Source organism: Spermophilus citellus (assembly GCF_964194105.1).
Source record: "Spermophilus citellus genome assembly, chromosome: 8".
Lineage (NCBI taxonomy): Eukaryota > Metazoa > Chordata > Mammalia > Rodentia > Sciuridae > Spermophilus > Spermophilus citellus.
In genome coordinates this window covers 93,641,447-93,655,348 of record NC_138189.1, presented here as the reverse complement: position 1 = coordinate 93,655,348, position 13,902 = coordinate 93,641,447, and the positions used below count along the sequence as shown (strand labels likewise).

Below are 13,902 nucleotides of genomic sequence, written 5' to 3'. Positions count from 1 at the left end.
CTCTAACCAGATGGCAAACATGCAGAAGTCACCATTTAACTAATATAGCTGTGGAAATCATTGAAGAATAGTTGATAATAATACAATGGGTTCACCTGATGTCACTATCACATCCAGGCTCAGCAAAATAAAGAACTGAAATAGCTGGATAGATTGATACTGTATATCATTATTATGAAAACTAAGGTGGTAATATTTTGGCAGTAAGTTTTGATAATTATTCTAAGTCTAAATGTCAAAATTGTAAGCTTATCCATTGTAGCTTCATTGCTGCTTCTATATCTCCCCATATATAAGACTGATTATTCAAAATATAAATTTAGAAACCTGGAGCTTTTGGACAATCTATCCGAGAAGGAAACACTGAAATTTCTGAAAATAATTTATACTTTTCTCTCCCTTTTGGAGTCATTTAATAACAATTCATCTCTTTGGCTTCTTTTAGACTCTGCTTAACACACTTATTTTTACCATTCTGAGGAGAATTTGTTATCCTACGATATGTCCGTGTGGCTGGTTCTCTTTAAGTTCTGGAGTTAGATACCTTGGGCAGTTGTAATTAGTTTTATTGCATTCCAATATACTACTGTACTTTGGAAAGAACTTAGGCCTAAGAGAAATTAGTTCCAAAATAATGGTCTTCTTTTAGAAATATTGCTTAATGGAATTTCCTATAAGAATGAGACAAAAAACTTACTCATAGTTATTATTTTATGAAATAACAATACATTCTAGGGTTGATATAGAAAACTACAAAATAAGGAAGTACATATCTCCAATATTTGTGTGCACTCCACTATTTGAGAGAAGGGTGTCTAGTCCGTAATAGCACTGACTATTGCCTAGAATTCTCTGGGTTCTCCTGTGAGGGCTTGCAGTCCCAAGAGTTTCTGCAGCAGACAATACCTTGGAGGAGTACCAATGGCAGTCACAGGTGTGGAAGGAATCTATGCCACACATTTGCCATACCCAAACAATAGAATTTTTCTAATAATTAGATTTTGAATTTTAAAAAAAAGGACCACTACAGAGGACAGCAGACAATAGGGAGAACAGTTTTGAACGCATGTACCTGAAAAATTTCTCGTAGCCAACATAGTTGTCAAAATGGCACCCTGTCAGAGAAATAAGAAAAAAAAATCAAGTTGTAAATCTTTTACATAATAAATAGTCTAGGGCAACAAATCTCCTGTTCTCATTTTCAGTTAGGAAAATTTTTTATTGTTTTTTTTTTTGTTTGTTTCCAGAAGAGTCCTAGACCTGTGCCTTTTGTGATGCTGGGATCACCGTAATGTGTGGGCCAGATGGATTATGAATCACACTGCTGTTTTCCCCTGAAGGTAGAAACTACTATATGTGGCACCACACTGATCCTAGCTTTTCTTTTTGCCTGATTATGGTGCATATTCCATTTTCTCACAACCCAGAAACATAACATAAATATGAGTATTGAGATCTACATGTAAAAGTTTTTGCTAAAAGTTATTTCCCCCCTACAATAGTTCATTTTCCACTCTCGCAAAAACATGAAATTTCATACCTTTAGTTTTCGTCTAGCATTGAATTTCTTCAAGCAGTCCACAGTCTCCTGTCTGTGCATCATGGAAGCCACAGTGGAACGTTGCTGAAAGAGGAGAAAAATAACTTCATTGAGGATATTTAAAACATACTAAGCATAATAGTATCTTCAACTTCATTAAATCTTTATTAATAGTGCTTGCACTCATGATTAATTTCAATTGCCAAAGTTAACTAAAAAAAAGAGAATAATTTTTTTCATGACTATTAGCAACTAAGCTGAAACATTTATGTATAGATAGTTTATATGTTTATAAATGAATATCACTGGTTTCCCACATTATCTTAAATTCAGTAAATCTTCAGTCACATTTCTATTGGACTGCTTTTCCTTTACTTGGTACCATATTTATTGCCCTAATGTTTGATACTCATTCTAGAAATTTACTTAAGCTTTTAGAGTACCCCAAGTTTTCCACTGTTTTTTCTTAGTACTTCTGTGTTATTTTTTTTCTTTGTATTTCTAAAGTGCATTCAGACCATTATGGCCATGAGTTTTCAAATCTCAGATTTGTTTCTAAAGCTGCTAATGATAAATAATTGAAATCTATTTTCTTTTTCTGGGATGCATTAACTCTTGATTATCTTCTCAACCTGTATTCATCAGTCTTGTTGATAACTATTATGGCAAATGGTCTGTTCCTTGTGTTACTATAGACAATATTTACTTAGAAATCTGTGCAAAGCAGATTTGTTACAATTATAAAATTTATTTTAAGTCCGTTCATTCGTTCATTCTTTCATTTTTTTTCTGCAAAATTATTTTAAAATTCATGAAAAATATATTAAAGGAGAGTTTCATTTTTTCATTCTCCTAAGGTTTTTGGAGAATTGTTACTTACACAGATCCATGGATGTTTCAGTGCTTCTGAGGCTGTGATGCGTTTGGCAGGGTTGATGGTAAGCATTTTATTGATGAGGTCTTTGGCTTCAGGAGTCACTGTGTCCCATTCTGGTGATGGAAACTTCAAAGACATAAATTTATCGAGAGTTTTAAAAAAACAGATGCATTCAGTCAAATGAGGAAGAGATAAATATATTAACAATTTCATAAGTAGTAAATTTCTTTATAAATTTACTTTTTTATATAAGTTAAATTATATCCAAAATAGATGAACTGATCTAGATATACTCCATATATAAATCTATATATGCTGAATAGATAAGGGACATACACATATACTAAGTTGCATATTACACATAGTGAATACATTGTAAAATTTAGTAAAACAACCTAAGAATTTTCTATTCCTCTCAAAATATCTTTGTTTTATCTAAAAATTAAATTGTATGCAATCTTTCTCATAATTATTTGCAAAAGTAAGTAAAAAATGTGAGGTTGTCACATGTGCTAATGTCATCATGCTATCCTACATTCCACAGCTCAATATGAGATATTATATACTTTCACGTCTCACAAACAGTAAGAGCAAAGATAATAAAACAGCTTCAATTCCTGGGCCAACACTGACCTAAAAATCATGGCTGCTTGAAGTACTATGGTGAAAAGAAATCTGAGACTACGAAAGCATCATCAGGATTTCAGGTAAACATCTCAAGAAGTTTAATCTAAGTATACATTTCACCCAAGTGCATGACAGTACCCAACTCTCAATAACTTCCATTAGTATTCCATTATTATGTTAATAACTATATACTAAAGCTAAGGATCCAAATTTTCTTTACACTACATTTTTATTGGCAATCATTTAATTTTATTTTCATATAATTAGCTTAATTAATAGATACAATATCCTTCATGGGTTAAGAGAAATTTTCAGCACATCTGTTGCTAAATTTTTATAGTTCATGAATTTTCTCTCTCTCTCTCTCTCTTTTTTTTTTTTTTTTTGGTACTGTGGATTGAATTCAGGGGCACTTTACCATGAGCTACATCCAAAGCCCTTTAATTTTTTATTTATTTTTAAATTTTATTTATTTTTTAAATTTTGAGACAAGTTCTTCCTAAGTTTCTGAGGATCTTGCTAAGTTGCTGAAACCAGCCTTGAACTTGTGATCCTTCTGCCTCAGCCTCCCGGGTCATTGGTATTACAGGCATGTTAGATTTTATAGATGATTTCTATTTATAGACATTTAGCTTTTATAGACAATTGTAAAAAAAACCATGATCACTGTGTCTTGGAATTTACACTTTCAGTAGTTATAGAATTAGCAGTTTATGATCCAATAGCCAAATGAAAGATGAGAGAAATGTGATTGCTTTGTTATTACCTACAATTTTTGCCAGTTTAACAATGTAATTTTTAAATTCCATAAGCTTATCTTGAGCAGTTATATAAACTTGCTCTTAGGAACTGTTGGGAAAACACTCCTAGCTGTGTCTCAATGTTGGCAGGTTTCCTGACCGCAAATGAGGGGTCAGTTCTGCCTAAAGAAAGGTGGGTCCTTTCCTCATGTTTCTAGTTTCCACAAAGGCACTCCTCTGTGTTCACCAATCAGTGCATCTGAGGGGCCTAGGTCTAGTCTGTAAAGATAGTGATTGTGCTAGCTGTAGCATGCAATGATGATTTGGTCTAATTATTAGTCTGTCTAGAAAGGAAGGCTTCAAAATAAAAAGAATAGACATTTTAAATTTTTGATAGCTGATACACTGATATCCATGTAAATAGAACATTTTCCCAGAAATACATTGAACAGGTTGAGACTGGACAAAATATAATAAAAATTTTCATATCACTTCCACACTGAACTTTTAACTTGTGCATACAACATGGACCCAATACTGCTTGGTATTGGGATGTGTTGGTTAATGATGGAACAAATATGTGACAGTGGTATCATAAGTTATAATGGAGCTAAAATTTTCCATTATCTAACAATGTCATATCTATCACAATGTCATGGCACAATGCTTTACTCATGGGTTTGTGGTGACACAAGTGTAATTATATCTACTGTGCTGCCAGTCACACAAGTATAATACATACAATTGTGTACAGTCCATAATACTTGATAATAAACAACTACATTACTGGATATGCTTATGTATTTACCTTACCATGTATTTATTGTTGTTTACAGAGTATACTTCTTTCGTTTCTGAAAAAACAATTGACTATAAAATAGCACACCATGTTACTCCAGCATCACATGTGTAATGACATCATAGATCACATGTTTACTCCATCTGTTGCATCAAGAGGCCACACCAAGTGATTGATCTACACTATCTAGGTTTGTGCAAATATACCCTGATGTTTGTACAATGATGAAATCATATAACAATGCATTTCTCAGACACTATCTCCATCATTAAGTAACACATGACTACATTTTTCAAGAAAGGAAGTTATATCAGGGAATTCAAAGCTAAGTTATCAACAGAAAGTAGATAAACAAATCCTTCCTCTTTAGATACTAAACCTAATTCATGAATATGTGTGTATATACTTTCAACCATTTTTATTATAAATTAAATTTATTAGAATTATGATACTGTGATTATCCAGTATTTTTTTTCAATTATGAAACCCATTGTTTACATATAAACTCATTAAGGTAAACCAGACCAAAAAATGATATAGTAAAATGATATTCTATTTGGTACATGAATCATTGCAAAGTATTACTGACACACAATTTAAAACCATGTGATAGGCATTTGGGGTTAAAATTCAACTAAAAAGGTAGTAATCAGTTCTGAAGCAGGCATTTTTTTTTAATTCTTATGCACTAAAATCTGAATATTTTGACAAGTCTTTCTTCAGAGACTTCAAACTTCTTTACATTTTAGGAGATAGTGAATTAAAGGGAAATACCAAATGTATACATTTGCTACAGTTCTTTCTCTTTATCTTGCCTTTCCTAAGGGAGAAGAAAATGAGGGAAACCGCTGAGAATTATGGTTAAATGAACAATGAGAAAATATGACTCTGAGTCAATAAACCAAAACAAACACTCCTCTAAGGCGGCATGAATACTTATTACATACATCATAAGCTCCAGCCTTGATCTGCTGGTAGAGTCTGTGTTGGTCTTCATCCCAGAAAGGTGGATACCCCACCAGTAGGATATAGAGAATGACACCTAGGGAAATGAACATATTGACATAATATAAGTCATACAGACAACAATACATCAAATGTGGCTGATCCTCAATGATATTAAGCTGCACCCATCAGAACAGAGAGAACTGCACTGTTGGAAAACTTCTGAGACACATTCTGATCTATTCTGAAGCACCACATGGGGACTAAGTGCACTACCCCCCTATACTGGAGAACTCTCACCTTGTCAGTCTACCTCACTAAAGTCTAAAGATTAAAAAAAAAATCTCTTGTCATTTTGGGTGACACATTCTTTGGCTTCCTCAAATTCTTATCTATGTAGATTCTGAGTAGGCTGAAGGTTAAAAACAATGTGTTTTTATTTTCTCACACTTATTTTGCTAGTATTTAGGACATTTGAGTGATGGCATCCTGATAATAAACTCAGGCTCTAAATGCCAGTGTCCCTAGGAGTAAGGATAACATAAAAAGATAAAGCCCTTTTCTCTTCAGTAATCTCTGTCTTCAAAAACAGTTTTCAATTAAACATCCAGATGAGCATTGCTGCAGAGGAATATATATATGTAAAAGGGAAGAGATGGATGAAATTGCACATTAAATTTAAATAAATAGTGTCCGCCAAGAACTAAAAAATAATAAATATTAAAAAAATTCTCTCTCTCTCTCTCTCTCTCTCTCTCTCTCCCCTCTAAAAAAAAAATTTAAATAAATAAATAATTGTAATATGATTTGATATATTTTTCATAAATGTGTAATAAAGTCACTTCCTTTGGTTTCTTAATGGGATTTGTTCTAGAACCATACACAGGGATACCAAAATCTATGAATGCACAAGTCCCTTATACAAAATTGTGTAGTATTTGCATATTAACTAGACAGATATTCCTATATACTTTAAATCATCTCCATATTACTAATAATACCCAATATAATACAAAAGCTAGGTGCATAAGTGTTATATTATGTTGTTTAGGAACTAAGGAAAAGAAAAAGAGTCTGCATGCTCAGTACAGATGCAATTATTTTTTCAAGTATTTTTGATCCATGGTTAGTTGAATGCACAGATGTGGGCTAACTATATTTACAAAGTAATTTAATCAATATATGATTTAACTTTTTAACTTTTGAAGTTAAAATTATATATTCATAGCTTTTTTTTAAAAAAAAAAAACCTATCTGCAGTCTAGATGTCTCCTGTTTTGACACTGTAGTCCTCTTGATCATCAAATGTTCCTCCTGCTACTTTTCAAATACTTTATTGACCTGCTTCATTCAGGTCTTTGGTTTCTTCTCTAGCTCATTATCCTGGAGGAAGTTCTGCCATTCCTCTGACCTCTCCTGTATGCTGTTTCCGTAAGCCTGGAAAACCTGAAAGAGGACAGTAGGACTGGCGACTCTCTACCTGGATACCCTGGAACTTTGTTGTTCCCTTAGGAGAGATGGCTTCATGGCTTCTATACCTTGTCTTTGCTAGGGAGACCTAGCATCATCTCCATTTATCAGTATGGATATCTTTATTAAACAAAGAATACTATTACAGCTAAAATGGCTTGAAGCTATAGTTGAATTGCCTTTGACTTTTACAGCCTATTTCAGGAAGGTGTAGTTCAAAGCAAAGTCACATGAATCATTAACAGAATGCTATAGTTTGGATTTTGAATGTCCCCCAAAGTATCATGTATTAAGAATTTGGTCCCTAGTGAGGTGCTATTAGGAAGTGGTAGAATATTTGAGAGGTAAGGATAATGGGGTGTCTTTAGGTAATTGGGGGCATGCCCTTAAAGGCTATTGTAGGACCTTGCCCCATCCTCTTCCTCTTTTGCTCCCTGTCCATGGGGTAAGTGGTTTTGCTCTGCCTTGTGTTCCCACCATAATGTACTGCCATGTCATCAGACCAAAAGCAACAGAGCCAATTGATCCTGGTCTGAAACCTCTGAAATCGGAGCAAAATAAAACTTCTCTCTATAACTTATCTCAGGCATTTTCTTATAGTGATGAAAAGTTGACTAACACAGAGTCAAACATTTTATACAATATTCTTAATTTTTTTTTAAAAAAAGTATTTATGCTTTTAAATCAATATTGAAAGTTACTTTACTAGAGCGGAGTTGTTTTTTTAAAAAAGCACAGTGAAGAAAATCAAGATATACTGCTACCTCATCTTTATAACCTAAAACTAATTTTTCCATCTTTACTACATTATAGACTTAGTATGTATCCATTTATATTTATTTTCATATACTTTTTATTTTCAAATGTAATAGATATAATCAAATGACAATGACTACCATGATGATGATGATGACTGTCTGAGTTTATATTCCCAAAGTGTGAGTAGAAAAGAAGCTAAACCTGGGTAGTTTTAGTCTCACCTACAGTTCAGGGGTGAAGAAGAAAATTTGTTTTTCAATGACAATTGTTTGTGTTGAATCTGGACATTTTCCTAATAATCAGAAGAGTTAGGTTGTTATAAAATTATTAAACAGACTTCACAGCTGAGACATTTCTGCATTCTGAACTCAGGCAGCTCGTTCTTCTAAACTGACTGCAGTTGATAGTTGATGTAGATTTCCCTGGGAAGGGGAAGCTCACAGAGGGCCCATGCCCTGAGAAGAGCAGCCAATGCATACAAAGATACCCACAATTTAATTATTTGAATGATGAGTTTCTATGCAAAATGTACGATAAATAAAATAATAGTATAAGCATTAGAATTAAAAATCACTTTTTTGGACAGAAGACTAAAAAAGAAAAAAAAAAAAGCAAAGGCACTATTGAATAGGCTGATGTGAAATTGTTAATGCCTCTTTCAAAAAAAACTCTGTTCCCTAAGTTTCTATCTACTTGCTTATTAGACTAGAATCCTAGGCCAGAATTATGCTCTCTTGTAGTTCTGTTTTTTGAAGTTTCAGATTAACTATGAGAATTGTAGCATAATGATAATGCAATATTAATATGTTTATTGCAGGTAACCTTTTCTGAGTAGTTAGATATGTTTTAATGCATTACCTCATTTAATCCTTGTAGTAGTAGACATTGTTACTATATTCATTTCATACTATATTCATTTTCATATAATATTCATTTTCATTTCATGAAAAAATGAGGCTGAAAGTTTCAGAAACTTTACTACTTGAGCCAGTTAATGGCCTAAAAATTCCCTCAGCCACTTTACATACATGAATGGGGACTAAATTTGACATTTTGTGTCATCTGAGAAACATCAAGTTACTAGTGAAGGGGTCCATTTGGTTCTGCCTTAAATGTTTCCTGAAACCACATTTTCCTATTTGCTATGTATTTTAACAAGTGGTTATTTAAAAGTGTTTGTTGTTTTCGGGAGTCCTTGCCTTGACAGTAAAATTCCAATTTATCTTTTTCTATAACCTTTTTATTTAACCTTGTTCTCCCTTGTTAGAGTAAAAAAAAAGATAAAAAACAAAACCAAAAAAAAAACCAATACAGCTTTTTTCCTCTTCCTATGTAACTAGGGCAGTACAATTTTTGTTTTTGTCTTACAAAAACATATCAGGGGGTGAAATGACCCCCTCAAATACTGGGTGTTTCTCATAACCTTAGCTGCTTCTGATAATCACTGTCTACATATTTCATTAGAGGTTGCAAAATTATGACATTTCTAATTCTGTCCTAGCTTCTTTAAAGTAAACAAAACAAAACCTGATCAACTGCTTGTTTAAACTGAGGTGCAGTTCATGTAGGAAAGGATAGAGATTTATTTATTTTCCCATGTATTAACCAGTTTTCAAAATAATTCACTGACTCCCTAATATCCCCCACAGATCAGGACTCCTCTTGAATTGTGGTTATCATTATAAACTCATGGATCTAAACTTTTTGATGTGGTTCAATTAGTGACGCTTCTTTTGCTTAGTCATCTTCCTTGTCCTGTCTCTGATGAGTTGAAGCTTCCTCAGGTAATCTTCTGGGTTCTGTTAATACAAACCTAGTGGCTTTTAATGGTTTCCTTTGCTTCTGGTATAACAGGATACTCCTGGGCCATTCTATACTCTTTATGATCCACACTTGGAATCAGCCACTACTACAAGAAGTTACAGTTCCTTTCAGTGGTAAATAGCATGTAGAGATAAAAGTTGGGCACTTCATGTGCTGTGGGGACTATAGGCTTCTTCAACAAATAATTGAGAAATGAGAAGAGTGGCAAGAGAGAGGAATGGAATCTGTAAGTTAAAAGAGATCTAGGAGACTGGAGACCACACCAGCAACAAAACTGTGGCACAAGAGGGCAAACAGAAAAAACTGTAAAATATCTGATGATGTTAAGCAATTATTATTAATTTTTTTTTAAAAATTAGTGGAGCTGAGGATGCAGTTTGGTGATACAGTACTTGCCTAATATGCGTGAGGCCCTTGTTTCAATCCCCAGCACCATCAAAAATAAATAGATAAATAAAATTTAATTTAATAATTAGTATTATTGTCATAATTTTAAAAGACTCATTTTAAAAATGTATGTATTGATATGACCTTTGGATTTCAATGAAGCCATCATGAGATGGATGAATAAGTGGGGGTTTAGATGAAACAAAATCAGTCATCAGTTCATTATACTTTTCTTTCCTTTTGTGTATTGCAAATTTTCCACAACAAATAGTTAAAAAACTACTTTTGACACAGCTGGTTCCACATAATATTTAAAAACTAGTTTTTATTATTTCCTGTATAAATTTGTGCTTGGGAGATATTAGAGGTGTTTTATTAATAAGAGTTTGGAGAAGTACTGATTACTGATTAGGCAGAAAGACTACAGTATTAAGGACATTCAAATCTGATTTTAATAAAAGCTAATGTTAGAAAAACAGTTAAACCTGTGATCACACTAATCACTGAACGTTTTAAAGGCTGTTCTTAAGAAAGAAGAGATAAAGAAGAAATGTTGAAAAACTCAGTTAGTGGAAAGTTAATATAATAACCTAATCAAGATATCTACTTACCCTTGTGAGTCAACATGTAAAATGCATGTGGAGTTTGGAGATTCACAATTAACTATATAAGTGACAAGTGTGGCTGTTTCTTATCTTGCAATATGATAAGGAAAAAAATCACCATACAATTCAAATAAGGAAAGTGCTCAACCAGCATTCTATCACCTAAAGACCAATGACGGGTGGAGCAAGGGGCTAGAATACTATGGCCAGCAGGACAGGAAGCCATTTTTCAGATGCTGGAAGTACGTACATCATGGTGTAAGAGTGGCAAACTGCCAGGCCTTCTGGTACGAGGTTGAGTTAAATGCCTGACCTGTATTGTGCATGTGATGGGGAGGGAACCAGGGCAAGAGGTGTGTCCATTTGTCTGACAGGTAAAGCTACTATATAATAACAAAAACATCATGTTATCTGTTCTTTTGCTTATTTTATAAAAGTCAGAAAGTGATTATTTTTAGAGAAATCTTCTGATAATATGAATGCCAAAATAACAGGTTCAAATATCTGGCCATGAAATCTGTGGATCACCTGCATGGGACTAAATGTTTGTGTACCCTCAAAATTCATACGGTTAACCCCTAATTCCAACATGATGGTAATTGGCGGAATGGTGTTTGGAGGCAATTGGGCCATGAGGGTCATAATCCTCATGAATGGGGTTAGTGACCTTATAAGAAGAGGTGGGAGAGTCAGCTATCCCTCTTATTGCCACATGAGGACACAGTCAGATGGTGGCCATTTGTAACCTCATAAAAGGCCCTTACCAGAACCAGATCCCACCATTTGGGCACCCTTATCTTAGATTTCCAGAAACTGGAACTAGTTGTTGATAAGCCTCCCAGTCTATGTTACTTCATTAGAGCAGCCTAACCTGACTACGGTACCACCTGTTTGCAACTTTTGCCATACTGTGAGCCTCAAAATCTGCTTCCCTAAAGGAAGTTGCAACTAGCTGGGGTAGTGCTGTTCAATGTTGGTATACATCGCAAAACTTGTTAAAATGAAAATTTCTGAACCTCAATCCAGAGAATCATTTTTGGCTTTCTACTGTAAAAAAAACAAAACACAACAAAACCAACATAACACTAAATTTAAACATAAAGCATTAAATTATATGTAAGATATATGTATACTTTTTAAGTGTATAGTTCAGGAGGGTTAAGTACATTCACAGTGTGTTGAAGCAGATCTCCAGAACTTACTTTTTTCTTGCAACACTGAAACCCTATACCCACTAAATATGAATTCCCCTTCCCCTCAGTCCTTTCTACTTCCTGTTTCTATGAACTTGACTATTTCAGATATGTTGTATAAATGGTATCATATAGTATTTGCTTTCTTGCTATTGACCTATTTTGTTTAGTATGATGTCCTGGGAATTCATCCTTGTTGTATATGTGATAAAATTTCCTTTATTTTTAAGACTGAAAATATTTTACTGTCTGTATATACCATATTTTCTTTACTCCATTCATCTGTTGATGGACATTTGCTTGCTTCTACCCACTGGCTATTGTGAACAGTGCTATTAGGAACACAGGTGTGCAAATATTTCTTTAAAATTCTGCTTTAAATTATTTGAATATGTACCTAGCAGTGTAACGGCTGGATCATATGATCCAAGAGAAATTTATTCAATAGTTTGGGGGTAGATCCCAGTACTGGGAATTGAACTCAGGGGCTCTCAACCACTGAGCCACATCCCCAGCCCTATTTTATATTTGATTTAGAGACAGGGTTTTACTGAATTGCTTAGTGCCTCGCTTTTGCTGAGGCTGACTTTGAACCTATGATCCTCCTGCCTCAGTCTCCAGAGCCTCTGGGATTACATGTGTGCACCACCGCGCCTGGAGAAGCTGAACTTTTAATAAGCGCTTCAGGTCACTTTGGAGAATGCAATCTGTGGTTCACAGTTTGAAAAAATACCAAATTAGGGAGACTACACATTCTAGATCTAAAAAGAGTTAAGACAATAATAAGTTCAGCAAAGGAGGATATTGGTAAAGATTATGTTTGGGAGTAAGGCCCCAGGAGTTGAAGACTGTTGAAGATACGAGCGATGAAGAATGAAGGCAGAAAACCTTTCTAAAAATTTGAGGCAAACCTGTGATGACCCAGTGTAAGGAAATCACAGAACTCAAAGAGGCAACAAATTGCCCAGTGGGTTTGAGATTTCCAAATGATAAAAGTATACAATATTTTTAAAAATTAATTAATTAACGTTACAGTATAATGCCTTTTGACATATAGTATACAAATGGAGCACAACTTCTCCTTCCTCTGGCTGTACATGGTTCAGAGTCACTCCACTTGTGTAATCATACATGTTTATACTGTAATAACATCTGTCTCTTTCTACTGTCCTTTCCATCCCCACAACCGCACCCCTCTCCTTTCCCCTTCTACACAAACCAAAATTCCTTCATTCCTTCTTATGGAGTACTCAATATTGACTTATTCCAGTTTAAGTATGAAAAGGCTAGCCTCAGAAATCATGCAACTGCTGAACCTAAATTCATTATAACCTAAAAGAAAAAACGTTTTCCATAAAATTCCAAATTCACAGTTGCTAATTTATTATCACTCATAACTACTCAGAGTGATAGCTAAATAAGATAGAGAGGTGGTAAGAGAACATGTGTGGTGTGAGGGAGGGGCCTGTGTGCGGGCTGAACAGCCTTCCTGTCTTCCTTCCTTCTCACCTTCCTGCCTGCTCTCCTTCCCGCTTGCTTTCCTGCCTGCCTTCCATCTTTTCTCCCTTTTTAAGCTAGATTGTCCAAGGAGCTCTATTAAAAACCAGTGACATCTATAAATATTTGTTCACCACACAATGGAATTGTGGAGGGCACTATATATACAAGAAAACCATCAAAATCAATTTACTATTGTTAATTGTGGAACACGGTTCTTGCTGCATTAATGCCTATTCTTTACTTTCCAGTAATGGACTAGCTGCTTTCAAAGACCAAGTATAGGTCAGATCATACTCTGTGTGAGATCACAAAAGCAAGGTAATGGTGGCATTTGAGATTTCCTGTGTGCAGGTAATTGTGTGTTTCTAATAAAAATAATGTACAGACTTCTTTTAGTCCCTTTATTGATGCCGTGCTTCACTTTGCTCTGTGTCAACTGCCAAAATGACAAAGAACCTGCTATGATGAATGCTCATAGATTAATTCACATAGAAGACTGGCTGCCACTCTGGTAAGTGGATTGTTTTTGTTATCTGAATTGTGCCATTTCTTACTACACAACTCAAAGTCTACTCTTAAAAAGAAGGACTAATTGGCAACAGCAAGTACTGATTGATGGTTGAAAAAGAGTTTCCC

The 13,902-nt window shown here is 34.3% G+C and overlaps 1 protein-coding gene across 10 annotated transcripts in view; it reads right to left on the bottom strand.

Moving 5' to 3' along the window:
• The window catches only part of CAMK2D (calcium/calmodulin dependent protein kinase II delta), a 306,210-nt gene that overhangs the window by 48,051 nt on the left and 244,257 nt on the right, over nt 1-13,902 (bottom strand). For all 10 annotated transcript variants that reach the window (XM_081303165.1, XM_081303167.1, XM_081303164.1 and 7 more), the window contains exons 9-12: nt 5,531-5,625; nt 2,421-2,543; nt 1,541-1,624; nt 1,073-1,115 (exon numbers count right to left, since the gene is read on the bottom strand). In XM_081303165.1, coding sequence (XP_081159291.1) covers nt 1,073-1,115; nt 1,541-1,624; nt 2,421-2,543; nt 5,531-5,625 — 345 coding nt within the window. The remainder of the gene's footprint in view (nt 1-1,072; nt 1,116-1,540; nt 1,625-2,420; nt 2,544-5,530; nt 5,626-13,902) is intronic.